Source organism: Megascapheus bottae, chromosome 19 (assembly GCF_031878675.1).
Source record: "Megascapheus bottae isolate mThoBot1 chromosome 19, mThoBot2.hap1, whole genome shotgun sequence".
NCBI classification, from domain to species: Eukaryota; Metazoa; Chordata; class Mammalia; order Rodentia; family Geomyidae; genus Megascapheus; species Megascapheus bottae.
In genome coordinates this window covers 37480432-37503240 of record NC_143527.1, presented here as the reverse complement: position 1 = coordinate 37503240, position 22809 = coordinate 37480432, and the positions used below count along the sequence as shown (strand labels likewise).

General features: G+C 37.2%; 1 protein-coding gene across 1 annotated transcript in view; it reads left to right on the top strand.

Moving 5' to 3' along the window:
* Positions 1-22809, top strand: part of Greb1l (GREB1 like retinoic acid receptor coactivator) — a 200747-nt gene that overhangs the window by 116392 nt on the left and 61546 nt on the right. Inside the window, exons 6-8 of the mRNA XM_090353356.1 lie at positions 1753-1929; positions 3938-4060; positions 20323-20451. Of these exons, the coding sequence (XP_090209482.1) occupies positions 1753-1929; positions 3938-4060; positions 20323-20451 (429 nt within the window). The remainder of the gene's footprint in view (positions 1-1752; positions 1930-3937; positions 4061-20322; positions 20452-22809) is intronic.

The following is a 22809-nucleotide window of genomic DNA, read 5'->3' as shown; positions in this document are numbered from 1 at the left end:
GAAGTGACAATTTCCATGTTTCATAAATCTCTCAAAAATATGTTCACTTACTCTTTATGTGAAATTGAGTATATGGTTTAATATATAAGTTTAATGATAAAGCTTATACATTACCCTACATTACCAGAGAAAGTTCAACTACTCATTTACTCATTCAATACTATTTTTTCAAAATGTGCTGGATATGAGAAATAATGCTGCACTATGACTTGGAGGTACCAAAATTATACAATGCAATTCTTTCTCTCACATTACTTACAAGTTGGTAATGTAGAACTGCTGTGGCATTTTTAGTAATTTAAAAACCTTGCAGTCTAATGAAATAAAGTTCTGCTCTGATGATAGACACTGATAAAATTAATCTGTCATAAATCCTCTTTGGCCAATGATTCTTACACAACTAGAGGAATTCTGTTATAATACATCATGGAAAAGACATAAAAAATGCCACCAAAGGGACAAGAGTTTGGCCTAGTGGTAGAGTGCTTGCTTAGTATGCACAAAGACCCAGGTTCGATTCCTTAGTACCACATACATAGAAAAAAAACAGAAGTGGTGCTGTGGCTCAAGTGGTAGAGCTTTAGCCTTGAGACAGCCTAAGGACAATGCTCATGCCCTGAGTACAAGCCCCAGGACTGGCAAAAAAAAAAAAAAAATGTCACCATAAAAATATACTACATAGTCCTTTTTCTGTGTGTGTGTGTGTGTGCGCCAATCCTGAAACCTGAATTCAGGCAGGGTCTAGTTGCTGACTCTGAGCTTTTGTGTTTGCTCAAGGTCAGTGATCTGCCACTTGAGCCACAGCTCCACTCCTGGGTTTTAGGTGGTTAGTTGGAGATAATACTTTCCTGCTCTGGCTGGTTATGAACTATAATCCTCAGATCTCAGTCTCCTGATTAGCTAGGATTACAGGCATGAGCCACGGCTCATGGTGCCTGGCTTGGAAGATTCTTAAGAAAGGAAAACATTAGGAAAAAATAATGAAGCAGGCACTAACGGCTCATGCCTGTAAATCCTAGCTACTGAGGAGACTGAGATCTGAGGATAGTAGTTCAAAACTAGCCCAGGCAGGAAAGTTCATGATTAACTAACCACCAGAAAACTGAAAGTGGATCTGTGGCTTAAAATGGTAGAGGGCTAACCTTCAGCAGAGAAGCTCAGGACAGCACTCAGGTCCTGAGTTCAAGTCCCCATGACTGACCAAAAAAAAAAAACAAACAAAACAAAGGCCAGGTGCGATGGCCCACGCCTGTAATCCTATCTACTCAGGAGGATGAGATCTGAGGATGGCGGTTCAAAGCCAGCTCCAGCACTAAAGAACGTGAGACTCTTATCTCCAATTGATCATTAAAAAATGGGAAGTGGGGCTGTAGCCTTAGGCTGACGAGCTCAGGGACAGCACCCAGGCCCAGAGTTCAAGCCCCAAGACCCCTTCCCCCTACATACACAAAATGTCTCCAAGATTTTCTTTTGTTTATATATACAACAGAAAAAATTCTGTCATGATACTATCTAGTATATTTCCTTAGCCATTATCCTGTTGGAGTAGCATTTAAATTATATCTAGTCTTCGACTCTTTCAAAATAACACTACTAAAATTATTTTTTTACCGGGTTTTCCCTTTGAATTATTTCCTTAAAATTAGAATACTGTTGGGTCAGATGATGTAAATATTTTCATGCTCCTTTTACACTAAAAGAAAATGTGTCGACTTAGAAAGCCATCAGTAACATTGGTTTTCCTCATTCCAGGGTTTTCTGGAAATTGTATTGGCTGTGGAGAAAGAGGATTTCGGTATTTCACGGAATTTTCCAATCATATTAACTTGAAGCTCACCACTCAGCCAAAGAAGCAGAAGCACTTAAAGTACTACCTAGTCAGAACCTCCCAGGGTGTCTTGTCAAAGGGACCTCTTATCTGCTGGAAAGGTAATCAAATTCCTGAAGGGTAAGAAGAGGGAATAGAGATAGTGAGATGGCCACAAATGACTCTTACAGGGTTCAGAGTACAAGTGTGATATAGATTAAAAAAAAAAAAAAAAAAAGCTCAAGTTCACAGGCTCTCCAAAAATGTGAAACCCTTTGTAAGTTGCTTGACTTGATCATTTTATTTTTAAAGGAGGTATTTATGTTTAAGGGAAATACATATCTGCATTTGACTTTTGGAAAGTGGTACAAGTACCAGCGGAGAAAATAAGCAATACTTTCTAGGTCTCTCTTCATTTAGAAAGGACTTCAACGTGTCAAATACTCGGGGTTGTTTTTCTTTTTTCTTTAATTTTTTGGTAATTTTCAAGGGTCTATATTTTTCTGTTTTAATTTGATCAAAGCACACCTAGAATAAACAGTGTGGTCTTTATAACACCAGGGAATATGCATTATTAGGTTGACAAAAGGTTTGGTCCTTTTAAATTAGGAAGAACTTAAACTTATTCATTCAAATAAATCCAGTTGAAATTTCACATCTTCATGTGTGTGGTAGGAAGAGCTGCAGTGTCTGCACATTGTTGTAATCATGCACGACACGTTTATTCAGCAGTTTCTTAGATGCTGAGATTTTTTTTTCTTCCATAAAAGAATTCCTTAATGTGTCTGTCTGTTGCCTACATATGACTATTGTCTGGCCACAAAAAATAGCAGAGTAAACCCAAATTTATCTATTGAGTCCTTCACCGTAATTACTTTTGGTTGCATTTCAAGTGGAATTTATGTAATTCCTTAGGAAATGGATCTGTGTTCCAAGCAAGGTGTCATTAAAACTTGAATCTTGCAACTAAAGTCTGAAGATTTTTCCTTTAGGAAAATAGTTCTGAATATCATAAACCCTAATTAAAGCCCACTATCACCTCTCTACCTTCTGACTTCTTTCTTGGAGCTCTTAGTTACATAAAATATATTTGCCTTCTTCTTGGTATTCAAAGAGAATTATCTTTCCAGTTAGAAAAATGTTTAAGAAATCTTGTATATATAAAACTTGCTACTTTGGAGTTGGAATTATTTATGTATATGTACATATATATTCACATAATATCAATGTGTATATATACATATATATGCATATAATACATATAACCTAAAGTTTTTAGACCAAATACAGCAGCTCTTTATAAAACCACTCAAGAAGAATGCCTTTAGCTCTTGTAAACTTGGAACTAGAACCATCTAATATTAACTTTGTCATTTGCAACCAATTATACACTTCTATTTCACATGCTAGTTTATTTTCATGTGCTACTTTTTGAGAATAATATAATTTAGTTGAATGGTTCAAAGGTGGTTATAGTATTCACTATCTACTTAACTCAGTACAAGGTATTGTTAAATATGATACAAGCGTCCCACCAACAACAGGCACTTAATGTGAAATTTTGAAGTGCAAGATTAGTAATCAATTTAAATATTGCCAGCTATTTCTTTTAATAAGAAAGAAAAACATGAAGAATTTGTAATTTTTAAAATTTTCTTTACATTTTTTATTACTTCTATATTACTTCTATATTTCCTACTAATTAAGATTAGTAGGAAAGATTGAAGGCAGATTAGACAGACTCAAGGTTATTGTTCTGCACTTAAACAATCCTGGACAGGAGGTTAACTGTTATTTGAAAAGCTTTTTATAAATTATTGATATTTCAGCCTCTGTCTTACCCATAAAGCTAACATGGCTACACTGGTTATGAGTATTTTTCCCCTGAGAACTAATCTGTGGGAAACAAAGAGCTGATTGTTTTTTGCCTTTGAAGCATGACATCTGGTCCTAGGAACAACAATCCTCACTGTTTGGAGTCAGGGTTAGAGGAAGGTGATATCTCATAAAGCAAGTAACTGCTACCTAAAGAGTGCTTTTTGTTGAAGCAATTTTATAGATCGTGTCTCCATTACATGTTTAAATGGAATATTGGCCTGTTCATATAATGCGGTTTTTATTTCTTTCCAGAATGTAGAAGCCGACAATCCTCTGCTACTTGTCATCCTATTAAACCAAACTCTTCTGTGTCATCAACTGTGACCTCAGAAAATGGAACAACCAATGGATATAAAACAGGATTTACTCAAACAGGTATGAGGCATTTTCTTAATGTCATTTATGGGTTGGAAAGAATAAAGATATTACCAATAAGATATTACTTGTTATTCTTAAAACTAGAATTTAGCAGTGAGATGACCAAGACTCAAGTCCAAATATTACTTGAGTTTTTTTTATTAGAATTAGGACTCAATCTTTGGATGAACAGGACTCAAGTCCTGTCGGTTCTACCATCTGGAAGCAGGTGATAAGAAGATGAATTGACAACTGTGATAAACTTACCTCAACCATAGGATATGATGCCAGAAGAGTCTGACAGTAGGCAGTAAATGGAAATGCACACATCATGGCTATCATGTAGAACCTCTAGAACAGATGCATCACTAGACTCCCAGGATAGGACTCTACGTAAGCCCACATAATATTAAAGTAGTAAACTGCCTAGATACAAAGTAAGGTCCGAGGCCCAGCATGTTATTACAGCCTATGCCTGTAATAATAATGTTCCTAGTGAGACCTGTCTTAAAAAAAAAAAAAAAAAAAAAAGGTGGTGGGAAGGATAAAAGGCACTAAGGTAGGATTGTGAAACTCAGTGTATAAGTCCAGAATCTCGTTTCTAATGGTACAGTAAAAGGGTTTGGTTACACATAACCAGATAAAATTTTTGTGCCTGAAACCAGTTTGTAGTATCAGGGCCTGACTGCAGAATGGCTGATCTGATACCAAGAAGATTAGCTACTAGTCCAAGGCTCCTAAAAAATTCTTCCAGTGTGGAGCCCTGGTCTAGGCCCTGAGGTCAGGATAAAACTCCAGGTGAGACTGGATGGCTCCAGATGCCTGACAGCCAGGGAGTTGTAATTGGAAAGAACACAGTAGATAGCGATTGAGAAAAAATATTCAGAATCTATAGAGTTGTATTTTTTTATTAGAGAATTTATTAATGTTGATTTTTACATTATATTTTAAATGACAAGTTTAACAAACAAGTGTTCAAGGAGGGAATCTATTTACAATCACTGGGACTTAGTATTTAGAACTTAATCAAAATTAGGCTAAGGGTTTGTATGTCATAGAAACATATTAATTTATGAAATAAAACATTGTCTATAGAGTCATAGGTTTTTATGTCTATATAGTTATGTTTGTATTTCCATTACCATGTCCATAGCTTTGGGTATGCAGTTATTGAGTCCTCGCTCTTGTACTCTTTGGATTTAATAGCCACATATTAAGGATACCATGTGCCTTTTGTTCCTTAGGTCTTGACTTGTCTCACTCAACATGATTTGCTCTAGATTCATCCACTTCCCTGCGAATGCCATTATTTTATCTTGTCTGTTGGCTATGTAGAATTCCATTGTGTATATATACCACATTTTCTGTATCCATTCATCTGCAGTAGGGCATCTGGCTTGTTTCCATTGCCTGGCTATTGTGAATAGTGCAGAGATGAACATAGCTGAGCAGGTATCCTTATAATATCCTGGATCATGATGTTCAGGATAGATGCCCAGAAGTAGTATGGCGGGATCATAGGGAAGGTCTATTTTCAGTTCTTTCAGAAACCTCCACACTGCTTTCCAGAGTGGCTGAACTAGTCTACATTCCCACCAGCAGTGTAGCAGGGTTCCTTTTTCTCCACAACCCCACCAGCAATTGTCATTGTCTGAGTTCAAAATCTTGGCCATTCTTGTTGGGGTAAGGTGGTATCTTAGGGTTGTTTTTATTTGCATTTCCTTTATGACCATAGATGATGAACATTTTCTCATATGCTTTTCTGCCATTTTAATCTCTTCTTCTGATAGGTCTCTGTTTAGTTCCCTTGCCCATTTAGTGAATGGTTTATTGGGTTTGGGGCGGGGGGGGGGGATTAGTTTCTTGAGTTCCCTGTAGATACTGGATATTAAGCATTTGTCAGATGTATTATTGGTGAATATCTTTTCCCAGTTGGTTGGCTGTCTCTCTACTTTTGCACTATGTTTTTATCTGTACAGAAACTTTTTATTTTTAGGTAGTCCATTTATCGAGTCTCTCTCCAATCTGTTGTGACCCTGGGATTCTGTTCAGGAATCTTTTGCCTGTGCCTATGAGTTCCAGTGTCTCTCCTACTTTATCATGTAGCAGTTTCACGGTTTCCGGTCTTGGATCCAGTTGAGGTCTTGGATCCACTTTGAGTTAATGCTTGTGCATGGTGAAAGGCTAGGATCAATTTTTAGTTCTCTGCATGTGGCTGCCCAGTTTTGCCAACACCAATCATTGAATAGACTGTGTTTGTTCCACTGTATATCTTTGGCTCCTTTGTCAAATACAAGTTGCCTATAGGTATGTGGTTCTATTTCTGGGTCTTCTATTCTGTTCCACTGATCTTCTGGTCTGTTTTTGTGCCAACACCAGCAGTTTTTGTTATTATGGCTCTATAGTAGAGTTTAAAGTCTGGTATTGTAATACCACCAGCATTGCTCTTTTTGCCTAGAATTGTTTTGGCTATTCTAGGTCTTTTCTTGTTCCATATGAATCTTTGGATTATGTCTTTTATTTCCGTAAAGAATGTCTTTGGGATTTTGATGGGGATTGCATTGAATTTGTATATCAATTTTGGCAGTATAGCCATTTTCACTATGTTGGTTCTCCCTAGCCATGAGCATGGGATGTCTTTCCATTTCCTAGTATCCTCTTTAATTTCTTTCATTAGGCTTTTATAGTTTTCATTGAATAATTCCTTTACATCTTTGGTTAAGTATATTCCTAAGTATTCTTTTGGGGGCTATTGCAAATGGGATCATTTTCTTGATTTGGCCTTCTGTTTGTGTATTGTTGGTGTACAAGAAGGCTACTGACTTCTGAAGGTTGATTTTGTGTCCTGCCACTTTGCTAAAGTGGTTTATTAATTCTAGAAGTTTGGGAGTGGAGTTTGTTGGGTCACTCAAGTAGAGGATCATGTCGTCTGCGAATAGGGATAGTTTAATTTCTTCTTTCCCTATGTGGATCCCTTTGATGTCCTTTTCTTGCCTTATTGCTCTGGCTAAGGGTTCCAGCACTATATTGAAGAGAAATGGAGAGAGTGGGCATCCCTGTCTAGTTCCTGATTTTAAGGTGAATGGTTCCAGTCTTTCACCATTTAGTATAATACTGGCTGTAGGTTTTTCATATATGACTTTCACTATTTTGAGGAATGTACCTATTATTCCTTTTTTTTTCTAGTGCTTTCAACATGAATGGATGTTGTATTTTGTCAAATGCCTTCTCCGCGTCCAGAGACATTATCATATGATTCTTATCCTTAACTCTATTGATATGATGTATTACATTTATTGATTTGCGAATGTTAAACCAGCCTTGCATCTGTGGGATGAAGCCCACTTGATCATAGTGTATGATTTTTAAAATTTGTTTCTGGATTCTGTTGGCTAATATTTTATTGAGTTTTTCATCTGTGTTCATTAGAGAGATAGGTCTGTAGTTTTCTTTTTTTGTTGGGTCTTTCCCCGATTTGGGGATGAGAGTAATATTAGCTTCATAAAATGAGTTTGGTATTGTTCCTTCTGTTTCTATTTCTTGGAAGAGTTTCAAGAGTATAGGTATTATTTCATCTTTAAACGACTTGTAGAATTCCGCAGTGAATCCATCTGGACCTGGGCTCTTTTTGGTTGGCATTTCCCTGATTGCTTCCACAATTTCGTTGTAAGAAATTGTTTTGTTCAATTTGTTTACCTCATCGTTGTTCAGTGTGGGTAGCCTATATTTATTTAAGAAATCATCCATTTCAAATATATGGAAAAAAAAAGAAATCATGCATTTCTACTAGATTTTCTTGTTTCTTTGAATATAGGACCTGGTAGTACCTATTAATTATGGACTGAATTTCTTGGGAATCAGTTGTGATTGTTCCCGTGGGGTCTCTAATCTTGTTTATTTGAGTCTCCCCTTTCCTTTTTTTGATTAATCTTGCCAAGGGTCTGTCTATTTTGTTGACTCTTTCAAAGAACCAAGTTTTTGATTTTCAATTTTGTGTATAGTAGATCTTATTTCAATCTCTGATATTTCTGATTTTATTTTTGTTATTTCTGTCCTTCTAGTTGTTTTAGAATTAACTTTTTCTTGCTCCTCTAGGTGTTTCAGTTTTTTTTTTTAAGGTTATTTCCATGCTCTTCTTCTGTCTTTTTAATATGCACTCCTAGTGCGATAAATTTGCCTCTTAGAACTGCCTTTGCTGTGACCCATAAGTTCCTTTGTGATGTTTCTTGATTGTCATTACATTTATGGAAGTTTTTAATTTCATTTCTGATTTGATCTGTTATCCAGGAGTTATTCAGAAGTGTGTTGTTCAGTTTCCAAGTGATTGAATGTTTTTTGACTTTGACTGTGTTGTTCAGAATTAGTCTGACTCCACTGTGGTCTGATAGAATGCATGGGATTATATCAGTCCTGTAGAGTTGTATTTTAGTCAAGGAAGGTGTTTTAAAAGAATTTGTGAATTATATTTCCAGCTTACTTGTTTGGTTTTGTCTTGTTTTTCATACCATTTTACTCATGTGAGATGTAAATGTTGTCAGTATGTGTGCTTTACCAGTATCCACTCAACCACAACTCAAAAAGTTTTCAAATTTGTATGAGTTTCTGATGAGCTAGGATTGTCTTTTAAGATGAATAATACAAGAATAAACAGGCTAATTTTATTTGTAGCACTTCTCACTATGTGCTTGTATTCAGTAAAACTTATTCTGGATAAAACATGTCTTAAGCTGGAGCCAGGAGTTTGGCCTAGTGGTAGAGTGCTTACCTAGCATGCACGAAGACCCGGGTTCGATTCCTTGGTACCACATGCATAGAAAAAAGCTGTAAGTGGTGCTGAGGCTCAAGTGGTAGAGCTCTAGCCTTGAGAAAGTCCAAGGACAGGGCTCAGGCCCTGAGCTAAAGACCAGGACTGGCAAAAAAACAAAAACAAAAACACAAAAAAAAAACAAAAACATGTCTTAAGCTGTTCCGAAGATGTAGGTAGAACCTGTAATCTAAGAGGAGAGATCATTTCTCTTTAAAAGAAATGAAAGAGGGCTGGGAGTTTGGCTTAGTGGTAGAGTGCTTCCCTAGCATGCACGAAGACCCGGGTTTGATTCCTCAGTACCACATACATAGAAAAAAGCCAGAAATGGTGCTGAGGCTCAAGTGGTAGAGCTCTAACCTTGAGAAAGTCCAAGGACAGTGCTCAGGCCCTGAGTTCAAGCACATGACTGGCAAAAAAAAAAAAAAAGAAAGAAAGAAAAAAAAGAAATGAAAGAACATCGTATCACTAGGTATTCCAAAAGCAAAACAGATGGCATTTGGCTCTTGGTTGTGAGATTAGCCTTTATTGCACTGATGACATATCTACTTGTCTCTCCTAGAATATAAGTTTATAATTTTGATGGGTTCCCCTATCTTTCACTAAGTCATGGGACTATAACATTAAACTGCAGTATAGAAATTAATTTTGGGGGGCCAGGAATTTAGCCTAGTATTAGAGTGGTAGCCTTGAGAAAGCCCAAGAATAGTGCCCGGGCCCTGAGTTCAAGGACCAGGACTGGCAAAAAAATTAAGTTTTGGTTTTCATTATAAATACCAAGTATTTATAATGTTCTAAGAATGTTATCAAATGCTATAAGGCAGGGTTCCTGTACTGGACTGAACAACTTGAATGATTTCAAACTCATTTTTTTTTCTTTTTTCTTTTTTTTGTGGGTCATGGGGGCTTGAACTCAGCCTGGGCACTGTCCCTGAGCTCTACCACCCTACCCTTGAGCCAATCCCCACCTCCCATTTTCTAGAGGTTAATTGGAGAGAAGAGTCTCAGGTCCTTTTGTGCCTGGGCTGGTTGAACCGTGATCCCCAAATCTCAGCCTCCTGAGTAGCTAGAATTACAGGCAAGAGCCACTGCACCTGGTAAAACCCACTTTTAAATAGAGGAGATTAAATAGCAACAAAGCATGTTAGCTTTCGTAAGAGGGAAAGATGGTTGTATTAAAAAAAAACAAGTTGTACCTGAAAATAATGAAAAGTTATTAAAATGGCAATATCTGGTAATATAATTTTAGTCATACCAGGAAATATATTATGAAAGCAATTTTTTTCTGAAAGAGGAAGTCAGGCTCTTGGAAGTATTCAGGCCCCCAGAACCATAAAGAGACAGAGGCAAGAGAGGGAGAGAAGGTCACTGACTGACTCACAGTGAACAAAAGTGGCCAAGTATTAGTCTAACATCTTTGCATGTTCCTTATGGAGGCAAAAGAAGTAACTGACCATGAAATTCATTATTAACAATTTTACGTGCAATTTAGAGAATTTACTAAAAGGAAATAAATACCTTTGTAACTAAGGTTTTGTATCTAATACTTTCACATTAATGGATTTGTATTTATAGGTACATGAACAATAACTTTTTCTTCTATGTGTTGAATGTAAACTAGCTTTAAGAATTTCATGTTAACATGTGGTACCACTATGAAAATACTGTTCAACTTTTAGGATATGTAATATCTAACTGTAAGATTCACCTTTCCATAGGAGATTGTCTTCTTCATCTAAATCTGCAGACAGTTACTGCCTGTAATCAATGAACAGCTTGAAAATCAAATACACCTCATTTCATAGAATTTGAAAAAGGAATTAATTTGCTACTTATATTTTTTTTATCTTGAGTTTCATTTGCCAAGCTCTGGAATATTCTATGCTTATTGGCTTGCCATTTATTCCCTTCCCATTTACTTTCAACATTTTTTGATAATTCACATTTTGGTTACCAATCTCAGTGACTTTATCATTTGCTCACTAGAACTCTCTATGTCATTGTTTATTTGTAAAATATATATTATACATAGAGTTTGTTTAACAAGGGCAAGAATGCAAGGATAGATGGAAAAGTTTCAAGTGTTTTGACAAACACATGTAATCTCAGTATTCCAGAAAGCAGAAGCAGGAAAAAGTGAGAGGTTGGAGTAGCCTGGCTTATAAAGTGAGATGCTATCTCAAAAAAATAGGGGAAATTATTTTTTTCCAACCTAAAGTCTTGAAACTTTCCATGTTTTTCTTCTAAATGCTTTAGTATTATAGTTCTTATAGTTTAGTCCAGAAGACATTTTGAGTTCATTTTAGTGTGTAGTACACAATAAAGACTCTAAGACCCTTCTATATCTATCCAGTTGTTCCAGACTATTTATTGAACAGAGTATCTTATTACCAATAAACTTCACTTGTCAAAAATCCACTGACTGTAAATGTAAGGGAATATAATCATGGAAAATTTGATTAAATGGGTCTTGTCAGAATTTAAAATGTGCATTTCAGAATATATTGCTAAAAAGAGAAAGAAATAAACTAGAAAGAAATTGGCTCAAGTGGTATAAAGTGACTGAGCCGCAAGCAGTCCCAGTACTACCTAAAAGAATAATTAACTAGGGAATTTTTTAAAAGAAAAGAAAAGAACACCTTGTTATCTGATACTTTGTATATATGTTTATTTGTTTATCTGAAATAGGATAGGGAAGGGGGAAAACAAGATGAGGGGAGTGGGTGGGGGGAGGGAATTGGAGACAAAAACATGAGAAGGGGTAGCAAGTCCATTAAGTAATGTACCTTCTATCTGGTGAATATAATGTAACCCATCTATTAATTACAATAAAACATGTATTTAAAAAAAAAGAAAAGGAAAAAACTACTCTGGGAAAATAATTGCAAAATATATCTTTAGACATAAGATATATGTCTAATATTTCACTAGTATATAGAATCTACTTTAAAAGAACACATAATTCAGTAATAAAATTATCCACAACCCAATCAAAACATTAGCAAAAGATTTTGAATAGACATTTCTTCCAAGAATATATATGAATGGCAAATAAGCACATGAAAACCCAACATTACTAGTCATCAGGAAAATGCAAGTCAAAACTATAATGAAATACTACTCTACATCCAATTCAATAACTTGAATACAAAAGTCAGGCAATAGCAAGTATCTGGATGACTTGGAACCTTCACACCTTGCTATGAGGAATGTTCTAGTACAATGTGACCTCCACTTTGGAATCCAGCTTGGCAGTTTCTGAAAAACTTAAATACAGCACTATTATAAAGCCCACTAATTCCACTCTTGCGTATTTAATAGGAATAGCCTGCAAATATTTTAGCAACATTACTCATTCCATTCAAAACTAGAAACAAATGTTGATCAACTTGTTAATGGATAGCCAAATATTGTATATCTGTGCAATGGAATACCACTCAGCTATCCATCGCCAGTGACTGGTGGCCCACACCTGTTATTCTTCCTGTTCAAGACGCTGAGATCTGAAGATTGTAATTTGAAACCAGGCAGGGAAGAAAAGTCTGAGAGACACTTACCTCCAATTAAACAGCAGAAAGCTAAAACTGGAGATGTGACTCAAGTGGTAGAGTGCCAGCCTTGAATGAAAAAGCCAAGAAAGAGTGTGACACCCTGAGTTCAAGCCCCAGTAAACACACAAAAGCAATTTACTGAAGATTCTACACATGTGCACAAAAGGAATTCACAAAGATTATAGCCAAGCTGGGCACAGTGGCTTATGCTTGCAATCCTAGCTACTCGGGAGGCTGAGATCTGAGGATCAAGGTTCAAAGCCAGCCGGGGCATTAAAGTCCATACGACTCTTATCTCCAACTAACCACTAGAAAAATGGGAAGTGGCACTGTGACTCAAGAGGTAGGGTGGTAGCCTTGAGCTGAAGAGCTTAGGGACAACACCCAGTCCCAGAATTCAAGCCCCATGACCCACCAAAAAAAAAAAAAAGATTATAGCCAATATTGCATTCAAAAAAGGCAGAACTAAGGATACACACTCAGAACAGTGACTATGTCTGGGCGAGTGATTATGTCTGGGCAGAAGGAATAAGGTGGAATAGGGAAAAGGAGAAAGGATGCTTCTGGTTAACAGCACTGATTTATTTTGCATTTTCCCTAGACTTGGATGTTAATGTGCTTACTCAGCTTTGCATTGCCAAAATAACCAATTTATAAGGAGAGAGGTTTGTTTTGGTTTGCAGTTTCAGTCCATGATCACTTGGCTCTGGCTTTGGGGCCTACATATGTCTAGACAGAACATCTTGGTGGGGAGTGCATGCTGGAATAGAGCTGCTTGCCTGGTGGCAGCCGGGAAGCAGCTGTGCAGAGGTGGTATTCTGTCACCTGCCATGGTTATGTTCCAGGATCACCCCCCAGATGACTTTTTTCTCTAAGAGGGGAAGAAGTAGGAATAATTCTTCAGTGGAACTCAGAGGGTCAGATTTCCTTCCTCTGGGCCTCTTTTCCTTTACCTTCCAAGTTTAGAACTCTCGGAACTAGAGATATGGTTCAGTTGATAGAGCACCAATGTTGAGCAAAAAAGCTAAGCAGCAGCCAGAGATCCTAAGTTCAAGCCCCAGCACCAGTACAAAATAAGTAAATAGTTTTAAGAAAAAAAGAGTTTAGAGCTTTTGTGCTGCTTTTATGTGTTCTCCATGATAGCCACCCAATCCAGCCCTATTTTGTTCACATCTCCTTACATAGCTCGTCCTTTCCACCCACCCTGTCATACACCTCCTCTGTCCCTATAGTCAGTTATGAAGAAAATTTTGTTTTCCTGTGTTTTTTGGATATTTGTTGGTACTAGGGTACCAGAGCTGGTACTTGTGAGGCAGGTACTCCACCACTTTTTTGCATTAGTTAATTTCAAAGTAAGTTCTCACTTTATGTCCTGCTTCCTCAGTTGCTGAGGATGACAGACATGTGCTACTGTGCCAACTATTGGCTGAGATGGAGTCTCTCAAACTTCTATGCCTGGACTGGTTTTGACCTATGATTTCCTGATAACTCTGCCTCCCAAGTAAACAGGGATACAAATTTGAGCCACTGAGCCTGACTTGTTGCTCTCCACCCCTGTAGCCCAGAAAGCATCATTTAACTGTCTTTCAAAGTTGTCCTTCCGATGTTCTTCATTTTCCAGGAACAACCTTGAAGTCACTTCAAGCTGAGGTAATCAGAAGTTCTTCTCCAAGGTCTTTCCAAACTTAGTTTCTCACAAATATTTAAGTCATGCTTTTTCAAAGCAATTTTCTTTTTCAATTTCAATTTTCTTTTTCACATTTTGGCTGGTGGATTTGTCCATTCATAATCAGATATTGAGAACTGTGGCTTCTTCTCTTATAAATTCCTTGGAGATTAGGCTTTGTGCCTTTGTTTTATTTCTTGATTATGTCCCTAGAGTCTAGTCACAGCCTGGCATGTTGAAAACATTTAATAAATATTTGATGAATGAATAGATAGGAGAGAAAAAGAAGGAAATCAATGATGGCTTCCCCCCAACAAGAGGAAAAGCTGAGGCTCATAGATGTACTTGGGAGAATTCTCCTGCAAAGGAAAAATACATGTGAAATGGTTATTTTACAAATATAAGGAAGAACAGTCTTCTTTGTAGACGTGAGAAACTGTAAGTCGTACCAGTGAAAAGTCAATGTCACCTATTATATTAGCCCCAAAACTTAAAAGTGATAATACACAGTGCTGGCATGACTATGATACAACCGATACTCAGCCAGGCTGATGAAGGTGAACAGTAGTTTAACCTTTTAAGAAAGAAATTTGGCAATATGTGGTGAAAACATTAGAAATATTGATGCTCTTTGTTCTGGTAGTCTCACTTCAAAGGGCTTAGCCAAGGATATAACACAAAAAGGACAAGATATCCACTGAAATTCCTTTTTTTTTTTTTTTTTTGCCAGTCTTGGGCTTGGGCTCAGGGCCTGATCACTGTCCTTGGACTTTCTCAAGGCTAGAGCTCTACCACTTGAGCCTCAGCACCACTTCCAGCTTTTTTCTATGTATGTGGTACCGAGGAATCAAGCCCAGGTATTCGTGCATTCTAGGCAAGCACTCTACCACTAGGCCAAACTCCTGGCCCCAGAAATTCCCTTTTTATTAACTCTAAAGGAGATGCAATCTTAGTATAGAAGCAATAATAGAAATCACAACACACACACACACACACACACACACACACACACACACACACAGAAGATGTGATGAATAAGATCAATGTGAACATTACGTACCCACATAAATAATAGTTCCGTTAAATAAGAAAAGTAATATTAAAACTTAGTTCTTTTGTCAGGAGATAATGTAGATAAAACCTAGACAGGCATGCACAAAAAAAGAAAAATAAAAGGTTTGTGAGATGAGATGTCAGTATATCTGTTTCTATTTTGTTTTTCTTTTTGCCAATCATGGGGCTTGAACTCAGAGCCTGATCACTGTCCTTGCGCTTTTCTCAAGGCTAGAACTCTATCACTTGAGCTCTATCACAGCACCACTTCCAGCTTTTTTCTATGTAAGCGGTACCAAGGAATCAAACCCGCGTCTTCATGCATGCTAGGCAAGCACTCTACCACTAGGCCAAACTTCTGGTCTACTGTTTCTATTTTTGAAATTAATTTTGGAATAACTAGGGTTTAAACTCAAAGCTTTGCACTAAGCAGGCACTTTACCATTTAAGTCATAGTACCTATTCTTTTTGACTTTCATTTATTTTCAAATAGGGTCTCAATATTTTCTAGACTGGCTTAGATCACAATCTTTTATACTTCCTTGGTAGTAGGGGTATAGATATATACTGTGCCAAGATTTTTTATTGGTTAAAGAGGACTCTCCTGAAATATTTCCCAGGCTGGCCACCCACTGTAGTCCTTCCAATCTCAGCCTCCTGAATAGCTAGCATCACGGGTGTAGGCCACTACATTTAAACTTATTTGACATTTCATAGGTTCAACATTCAAAACTTCTCAGTTAAGCCAAATGGACATGCCAACAGAAAATGTCTGAATTTACTAATTTCCCTTCAGCATTCCTTCAGTGTATAGGAATAAAGTCAGGACTTAACGGAGACAATTGCAACATACACTTAGAAAATAACAAAACCAAAATACACGTTCTGCTCAAAAGTAAACTAATTTATTATGCGATTACTCAGTAATAAGATATGGAAACCTCAAATTCTGTAAAATGCTCAGATTTCATGAGAAGAGTGAGGAGCAGAGAACCAAGAAATCAAGTGAGGAAGCCTTGAGCAGAAAAAGCTCAGGAACAGAACCCAGGCCTTGAATTCAAGTCCCGAGACTGGCCCCCCCAAAAGAAATTAAAAAAACATTTTTAAAAAGACACTATATATCATAAATCTCTGAAACAATGTCAATTTTATAATAAAGTAGAAGAAATTAGTGCCTATATGTAAAGAAAGACTCAAGGCTGATAAAAAGTATCATCTGAAGCTGGACATGGTGGTACATACCTGTAATCTCAACTACCCGAGAATGGAGACAGTCTAGAAGACTGAGTTTGAGGTGAGCCTGGGAAAAGTTAGCAAGGACTTATCTCAAAAATAAAATAGAAGTACACATTGTGGGGGGGCGGGTTGCTCAAGAGATAGAGCACTTGCCTGGTTAGCATAAGGCCCTGAGTTGAATCTCAGTATGGGGGGAAAAATTCACTCACAGATGTTTACAGGAACAGCATTCACACAGCCAAGTCATTGGCCATTGGATAAAATACATAGGAAGGTCTAGTCCTTGTGATATAGAACACATTTCTAAACTGAATATTGCTCCAATCCTGCCCCCAAATATTATAAAAATATCTTTTTTTTTTTTGCCAGTCCTGGGCTTGAGCTCAGGGCCTGAGCACTATCCTTGGACTTTCTCAAGGCTAGAGCTCTACCACTTGAGCCTCAGCACCACTTCCAGATTTTTTTTTTTCCCTATGTATGTGGTACCAAGAAATCAAACCCGGGTCTTCGTGCATGCTAGGCAAGCACTCTACCACTAGGCCAAATTCCCGGCCCCTAAAAATAAAAATTATATATAAAAAAAATACTACCAAAAGCAAGTAGCCTCTTTCTCTCCTTTCCCATTTTCCTGTGTCCAGGATGCATACATAATGTATACATTCCTAATATAGTTCAATTTTGCCCTTCTTTAATATAATAGAAATGGCGTGGTGGCTCACACCTGTAATCTTAGCTACTCAGGAGGCTGAGATCTGAAGATTAAGGTTCAAATCCAACTGGGGCACTAAAGACCAGGAGACTTATCTCCAATTAACCACTAGAAAAACAGGAAGTAGTGCTGTGGCTCAAGGGGTAGGGTGGTAGCCTTGAGCCGAAGAGCTTTGGGCCAATGCCCAGGCCCAGGGGTAGAGCAATAGCCTTGAGCTGAAGAGCTCACAGGCAGTGCTCAGGACGAGAGTTCAAGCCCCAATACTCACACACATACAAATATATTAGAAACAGAATATTAGAGACCATTGTGAAAGACCTTTTTTTGCCGTTAAGGATCAAATTATTTCCAAATAATTTAACTGGATTTCAGACAAAAGGTCAAGAATATTTGTAAGAATACACAAATATCCAGCATATTACCAGGCATTCCAACAGGCAGGAAGACATAACTGATATGTAGAAGGCTACTTGATTGATCAGTACCGCTTCAGAACTAACATAGATGCTAGAATCAGCAGAGGACATCAATATAGGATTCTTTCTTTTGTTTTGATTTCTAGACTTTGAGGATTTGTTTTGTTTTTGTTATTTTGTTCTTCCTTGTTGGTCAAGGGGCTTGAACTCTGGGCCTGTATGTTGTCCCTGAGCTCTTCAGCTCAAGACTAGTGCTCTTGGGCCAGAGCACCACTTCCAGTTTTCTGGTGGTTAACTGGAGATAAAAGCCTCAGGGAGGGGCCAGGAGTTTGGCCTAGTGGTTAAAGTGCTTGCCTAGCATGCATGAAGACCCGGGTTCGATGCCTCAGTACCATATACATAGAAAAAAGCCAGAAGTGGTGCTGAGGCTCAAGTGGTAGAGCTCTAGCCTTGAGAAAGTCTAAGGACAGTGCTCAGGCCCTGAGCTCAAGCCCAGGACTGGCAAAAAAAAAAAAAAAAAAAAAAAAAGCCTCATGGACTTTAGTGCCTGGGCTAGCTTTGAACCCTGATCCTCACATCTCAGCCTCTGAGTTGCTAGGATCACAAGCATGAGCCAACAGCACCCAGCTTTTTCGTTGTTATTGTTTTTTTGGATTTTTTTTTTTTGTTGTTTTGTTTGCAGTTATAGGAGTTTGAATTCAGGCCTTGCATTTGCTAGACTGGCACTGTAACCACTTGAGCCACACATCCAGTCCAAAACACAACCACCTTAATTCACAGACCACCTGACCATCCATGTAGAAATTCAATGAAATCTACAAAAACAAAAACCTAGAACTAAAACTAAATAACATTGTAAGATGTAAGAGAAATATACAGATATTAATTGTATTTCTGTATGTCAATAGTAAGTTATCTTAAACTTAAAAAATAAAAATAACTTATGATAGTTAAAATATGAAAAAATTAGGTTAAATGAGATAAAAGATATGAGGGAACTGTGTGCTCTGAAAACTAGAAAGCATTGTTGAAAATCATTAGAAGGCCTAATAAAATTAGATAACTCTTGGGAGATCACTCCTAGGTAACTCATAGAGAGGATCTCACTGTGGAGAGATACAGATGCTAAGTTATCAGCTTCTTATTGTCTAAACACTAAGTTATGTGTATTGGATAGTAATCTCAAATTGTTCTAAACAAGGCAGGAAATCATATCTTAAATGTTTACAACTACTGCCAAATATTCAAAACCATTCATGTTACAAGCTAAATATGCAAATGCCACCAAGCACAATAAATTTAATAACAGAAACGTTGCAAGGCAGTAGAGAATAGGGAATAATACAATAGGACTTACATTTTGGAACATTCACTTTGATCTTACCTAATGTTTCATTGTGCATTCTGACTTTTCTATGATTTGTAGTTGAGATAAAGTAAGTAATATAAGTGAAAATAGTTTTCAAAGTTGAAACCATTGCTTCTTATCTGATTGCCTAGGGACATATACAAATGTGAGAGGACAAACAGAAAAACAGTATAGTACATAACAGTAAAGACAGAAAAAAATTCAAGTATAGTTCATATCTTTTTTTATCATTTTACTATAGATCTTAGCAAATCCTTGATATATTTTGTAAGTGTTCAAAAATATTCATTACTGAATAAGAAAAGGGAACAGTAGAATTCAGTATTATAGGGCTTGAGACATGTCTTTTGGAGTTAGAAATTAGGTTGTTGGTGACTTTGTAAAGAGCTGTTCCATTGTAATAGACATATCTTTTTAAATCATTGTGTTTAATACTTCAGCAAATGTTCACTTTATGTATTTACTTCTCATATCAGTAATCAGTCTATATGTAACTATTTTTTATCATTTAAGAAAATCACTTATCCCACCACTAGGAAATACTTCTTTTTTATATATCTATATGTTAATATATATACACATATAATATATATTATACATGTATATAGAAGGTTTTTCCTCCATCCTATCTCATTTCCATATGCCTAGCCCCCCCACAAAGGTAATCGCTATAATTAATTTTATTATATACCTCAAAAGATGCTCAGATTGTAAAATAACAGAATAAGTTTTTTGTTTGTTTTTTGCCAGTCCTGGGCTTGAGCTCAGGGCCTGAGCACTGTCCTTGGACTTTCTCAAGGCTAGAGCTCTACCACTTGATCCTCAGCACCACTTCTGAATTTTTTCTATGTATGCGGTACTGAGGAATTGAACCCGGGTCTTCGTGCATGCTAGGCAAGCATTCTACCACTAGGCCAAACTCTCAGCCCCAGAATAAGTATTTTTAGAGGTAATTACCATGGAGAAACCTATCCCTCCTAAAGAACTTTATTTTTTTTTTCTCTGTTACTTCTCAATACTTCTCAGTACTGAACTATTAAATGTAACCTTTTTATTTTTGAGTGGGAATGGGACTTGAACTCTGGGCCTGGACACTGTCCCTGCCCTCTTCAGCTCAAGGCTATCACTCTACCACTTTGAACCACAGCACCAGTTCTAGTTTTCTGGTGGTTAATTCGAGATAAGAGTCTCACAGACTTGTGCCAGGGCTGATGTTGAACTGCAGTCTTCAGATCTCAGCCTCCTGAGTAGTGAGGACTATCCTTTAGAAGTGCTTAGAATAGCACTTCGAGTTAAAAATAAATTAAGAAAATAATTAAAACAATACAGAGAAATTGACATTTTTAAAAGTGAGAATTGTGCTAAGTAAAAACTGAATTCCTATATTCTGATCTTTCTTAATGTACAATTTTTGAATTAATTTCTTTCTGGCATAGTAAGTGGTTGCTAATCTACATAACCTCTTTCATTTCAAAGACTCACCAGTTCTCAGTCCAGCTAATTCTGCAATCAATTTAAGTGGAGCTCAGGATCTGACCCGGAATAAGAATGTTGTGAAACCTCTGGCTTTGTCCTTGCAGGTTGTAGGGAAGACGTTTGCTGCAGGTAATGTTTTTCTTAATTTTATTTCTTTGGTAAATCCATAGTCTACAAAGAGACTGATGTGAATGCAATTGACAAATTGATCATAGAAACAGAAGCTGCTTCTGCCTGCTAGTTGGAAACAAAAGTGGAGCTGTCTCTAAAAATGCAATATTACACAGAGCTTTGTGTTCTCTGTTTTTCCAGCCAGAAGAATTAGAGTAATATTTAGTACACAGAGGAGACAATGTGGTTTGATTTGGTACAACAAACATTCCTTAAGCTACTGCTATGTCTAGGAACTGAGGTTATGAAAATAAATAAAGGATAATTCCTGACTCCAAATGTCCTTTATAATGTAATGGGGATATAGATACTATTTCAATGTACAGCAGTCCAACATTTTAGGGAGTATGAGTTCCTGGAGGAGCTTGGTCTTTACAAATAAGGAGACCTGCACTGTATTAAGGAGTGGCGGAAAGACATTTCAAATTCAAGGAACAATAGAAACAAAAGCTAAAAGGAAATGAAGGAAAAGTGGTCATGGTGATGCATACCTATATAATCCCAACTCTGAAGCCCAAGGCAGGAGGATACCAAATGGATGCTAGCGTGGCCTATAGAATGAAAGAAACCTGTCTCAAAACAAAACAAAAAACAGAAAAGGGAAAGAAACCCTGTCTCAAAACAAAACAAAAAACAGAAAAGGGAAAGAAACAAAATAGCATGACATGTGCAAAAACTTCTAGCAGTCTTAGCTGGTAAGAACTATAAAATGTACAACTCAGGTGCCGCAAGTTTGGCCTAGTGGTAGAGTGCTTGCCTAGCATACACGAAGACTGGGATTTGATTCCTCAGTACCACATACATAGAAAAAGATGGAAGTGGTGCAGTGGCTCAAATGGTCAAATGGTAGAGTTCTAGCCTTGAGAAAGCCCAAGGACAGTGTTCAGGCCCTGAGTCTAAGCCCAGAACTGGCAATATATATGTGTGTGTGTGTGTGTGTGTGTGTGTGTGTGTGTACACAACTCAGAGAATGGCAAGAGCTGAGCAAGTGCTAGGTAAGGGAACTCATGGGAAGGCAGGCTATGAAGCATGGATTTGCCTCTATAACTTATAGAGCAAAGAAGTGACATAGTCTGGTTTGAACTTAAACTACATTGTTTTGGCAGTAATATGTAAGAAGACAAGAGATAGGAAGATTAGTTAGAGTACATTTGAGTAGTCTGAGAATTGATGAGGTCCTCAGCCCGATTAATAACAAGTTGGAGAGGTAGAGACAATGTGAAGAACTGCACAGGAAGTCAAATCAGGCAGCTTCATTGATTAAACATAAAGGACATCCATCTCTTTGGGTTAAAACTGTCATTGCCTGAAGCAGGGAATGTAGAAGGGGGATCTGATTTTTCCAGGAGGAGGCTGAGTGGACATGTTGAGTCTGAGTTGCCCTGAGACATCCAGCTGGAGTTGTTTAATATAAGTAAGTAATACCATCAGGATAAATAACATCACCCAAGGAGAAATACAGGTGGAGGCAAATTGTAAAGTATGGATAGAATCCCAGAGGAAAAGTGAAGTGTATTAGGAGAAGTAGAAGACCAAGGAGGCAAGAGAGCCTGACATTCTGGGAAATTTTCAAGTTAGGCACAATCATTTATGGAGCCTTCCTTGGTTCTTACTTCATCCACATAACTTTATTTTAACTTTTTATTATTATAAAGGTGATGTACAGAAATATTACAGTTATATAAGTCAAGTAATAAGTACATTTCTTTTTGAACAGTATTATTCCTTCCTTCACTTTTTTCCTCGTATCCCAACCCACAAGTTGTATACTTCACTTTCCATAGTATCTAGTGAGTACCACTGCTGCATTTGTTCACTAGTATAATAATACTAGTTTTTAAGTGGAATCCTTTTATTTTTCTAATGAATCAAGTACTACTTTATGGGTGAAGTTACCTGATAAATAAATTTGCTTCAAAATAATTCAGAGCACACATGCATGCGGGTGCAAGGGAAAGAGAAGCAGTGCGTAAAGGAAGCAGGTGGGCTGGGTAATATATTTTGAAGCTGGATGGTGAGCATGTGAAGCTTTATCCTGCTATTCTCTTCCTTGTGTATATGTCCATGGTACAAGCTAAAATAATAATGTTCGTATTTCCACCTTTCTAGCTACTGACTTCAGTGACTGCATTGGAAATGATTTTATAGATTTCCTAAGACCCTATGAAATTTTTAGGTGACATTTAATCTTTTATTTTATTGCTTTTTTTTTTTACAGTACTAGGTTTTATCCTCCTGAGTAGCTAAGATTCCTGGTATGAGTCATCAGTGCCCAGCTAATTTATTCTTTTAATAGACATCTGGCTTTCTTTTTGC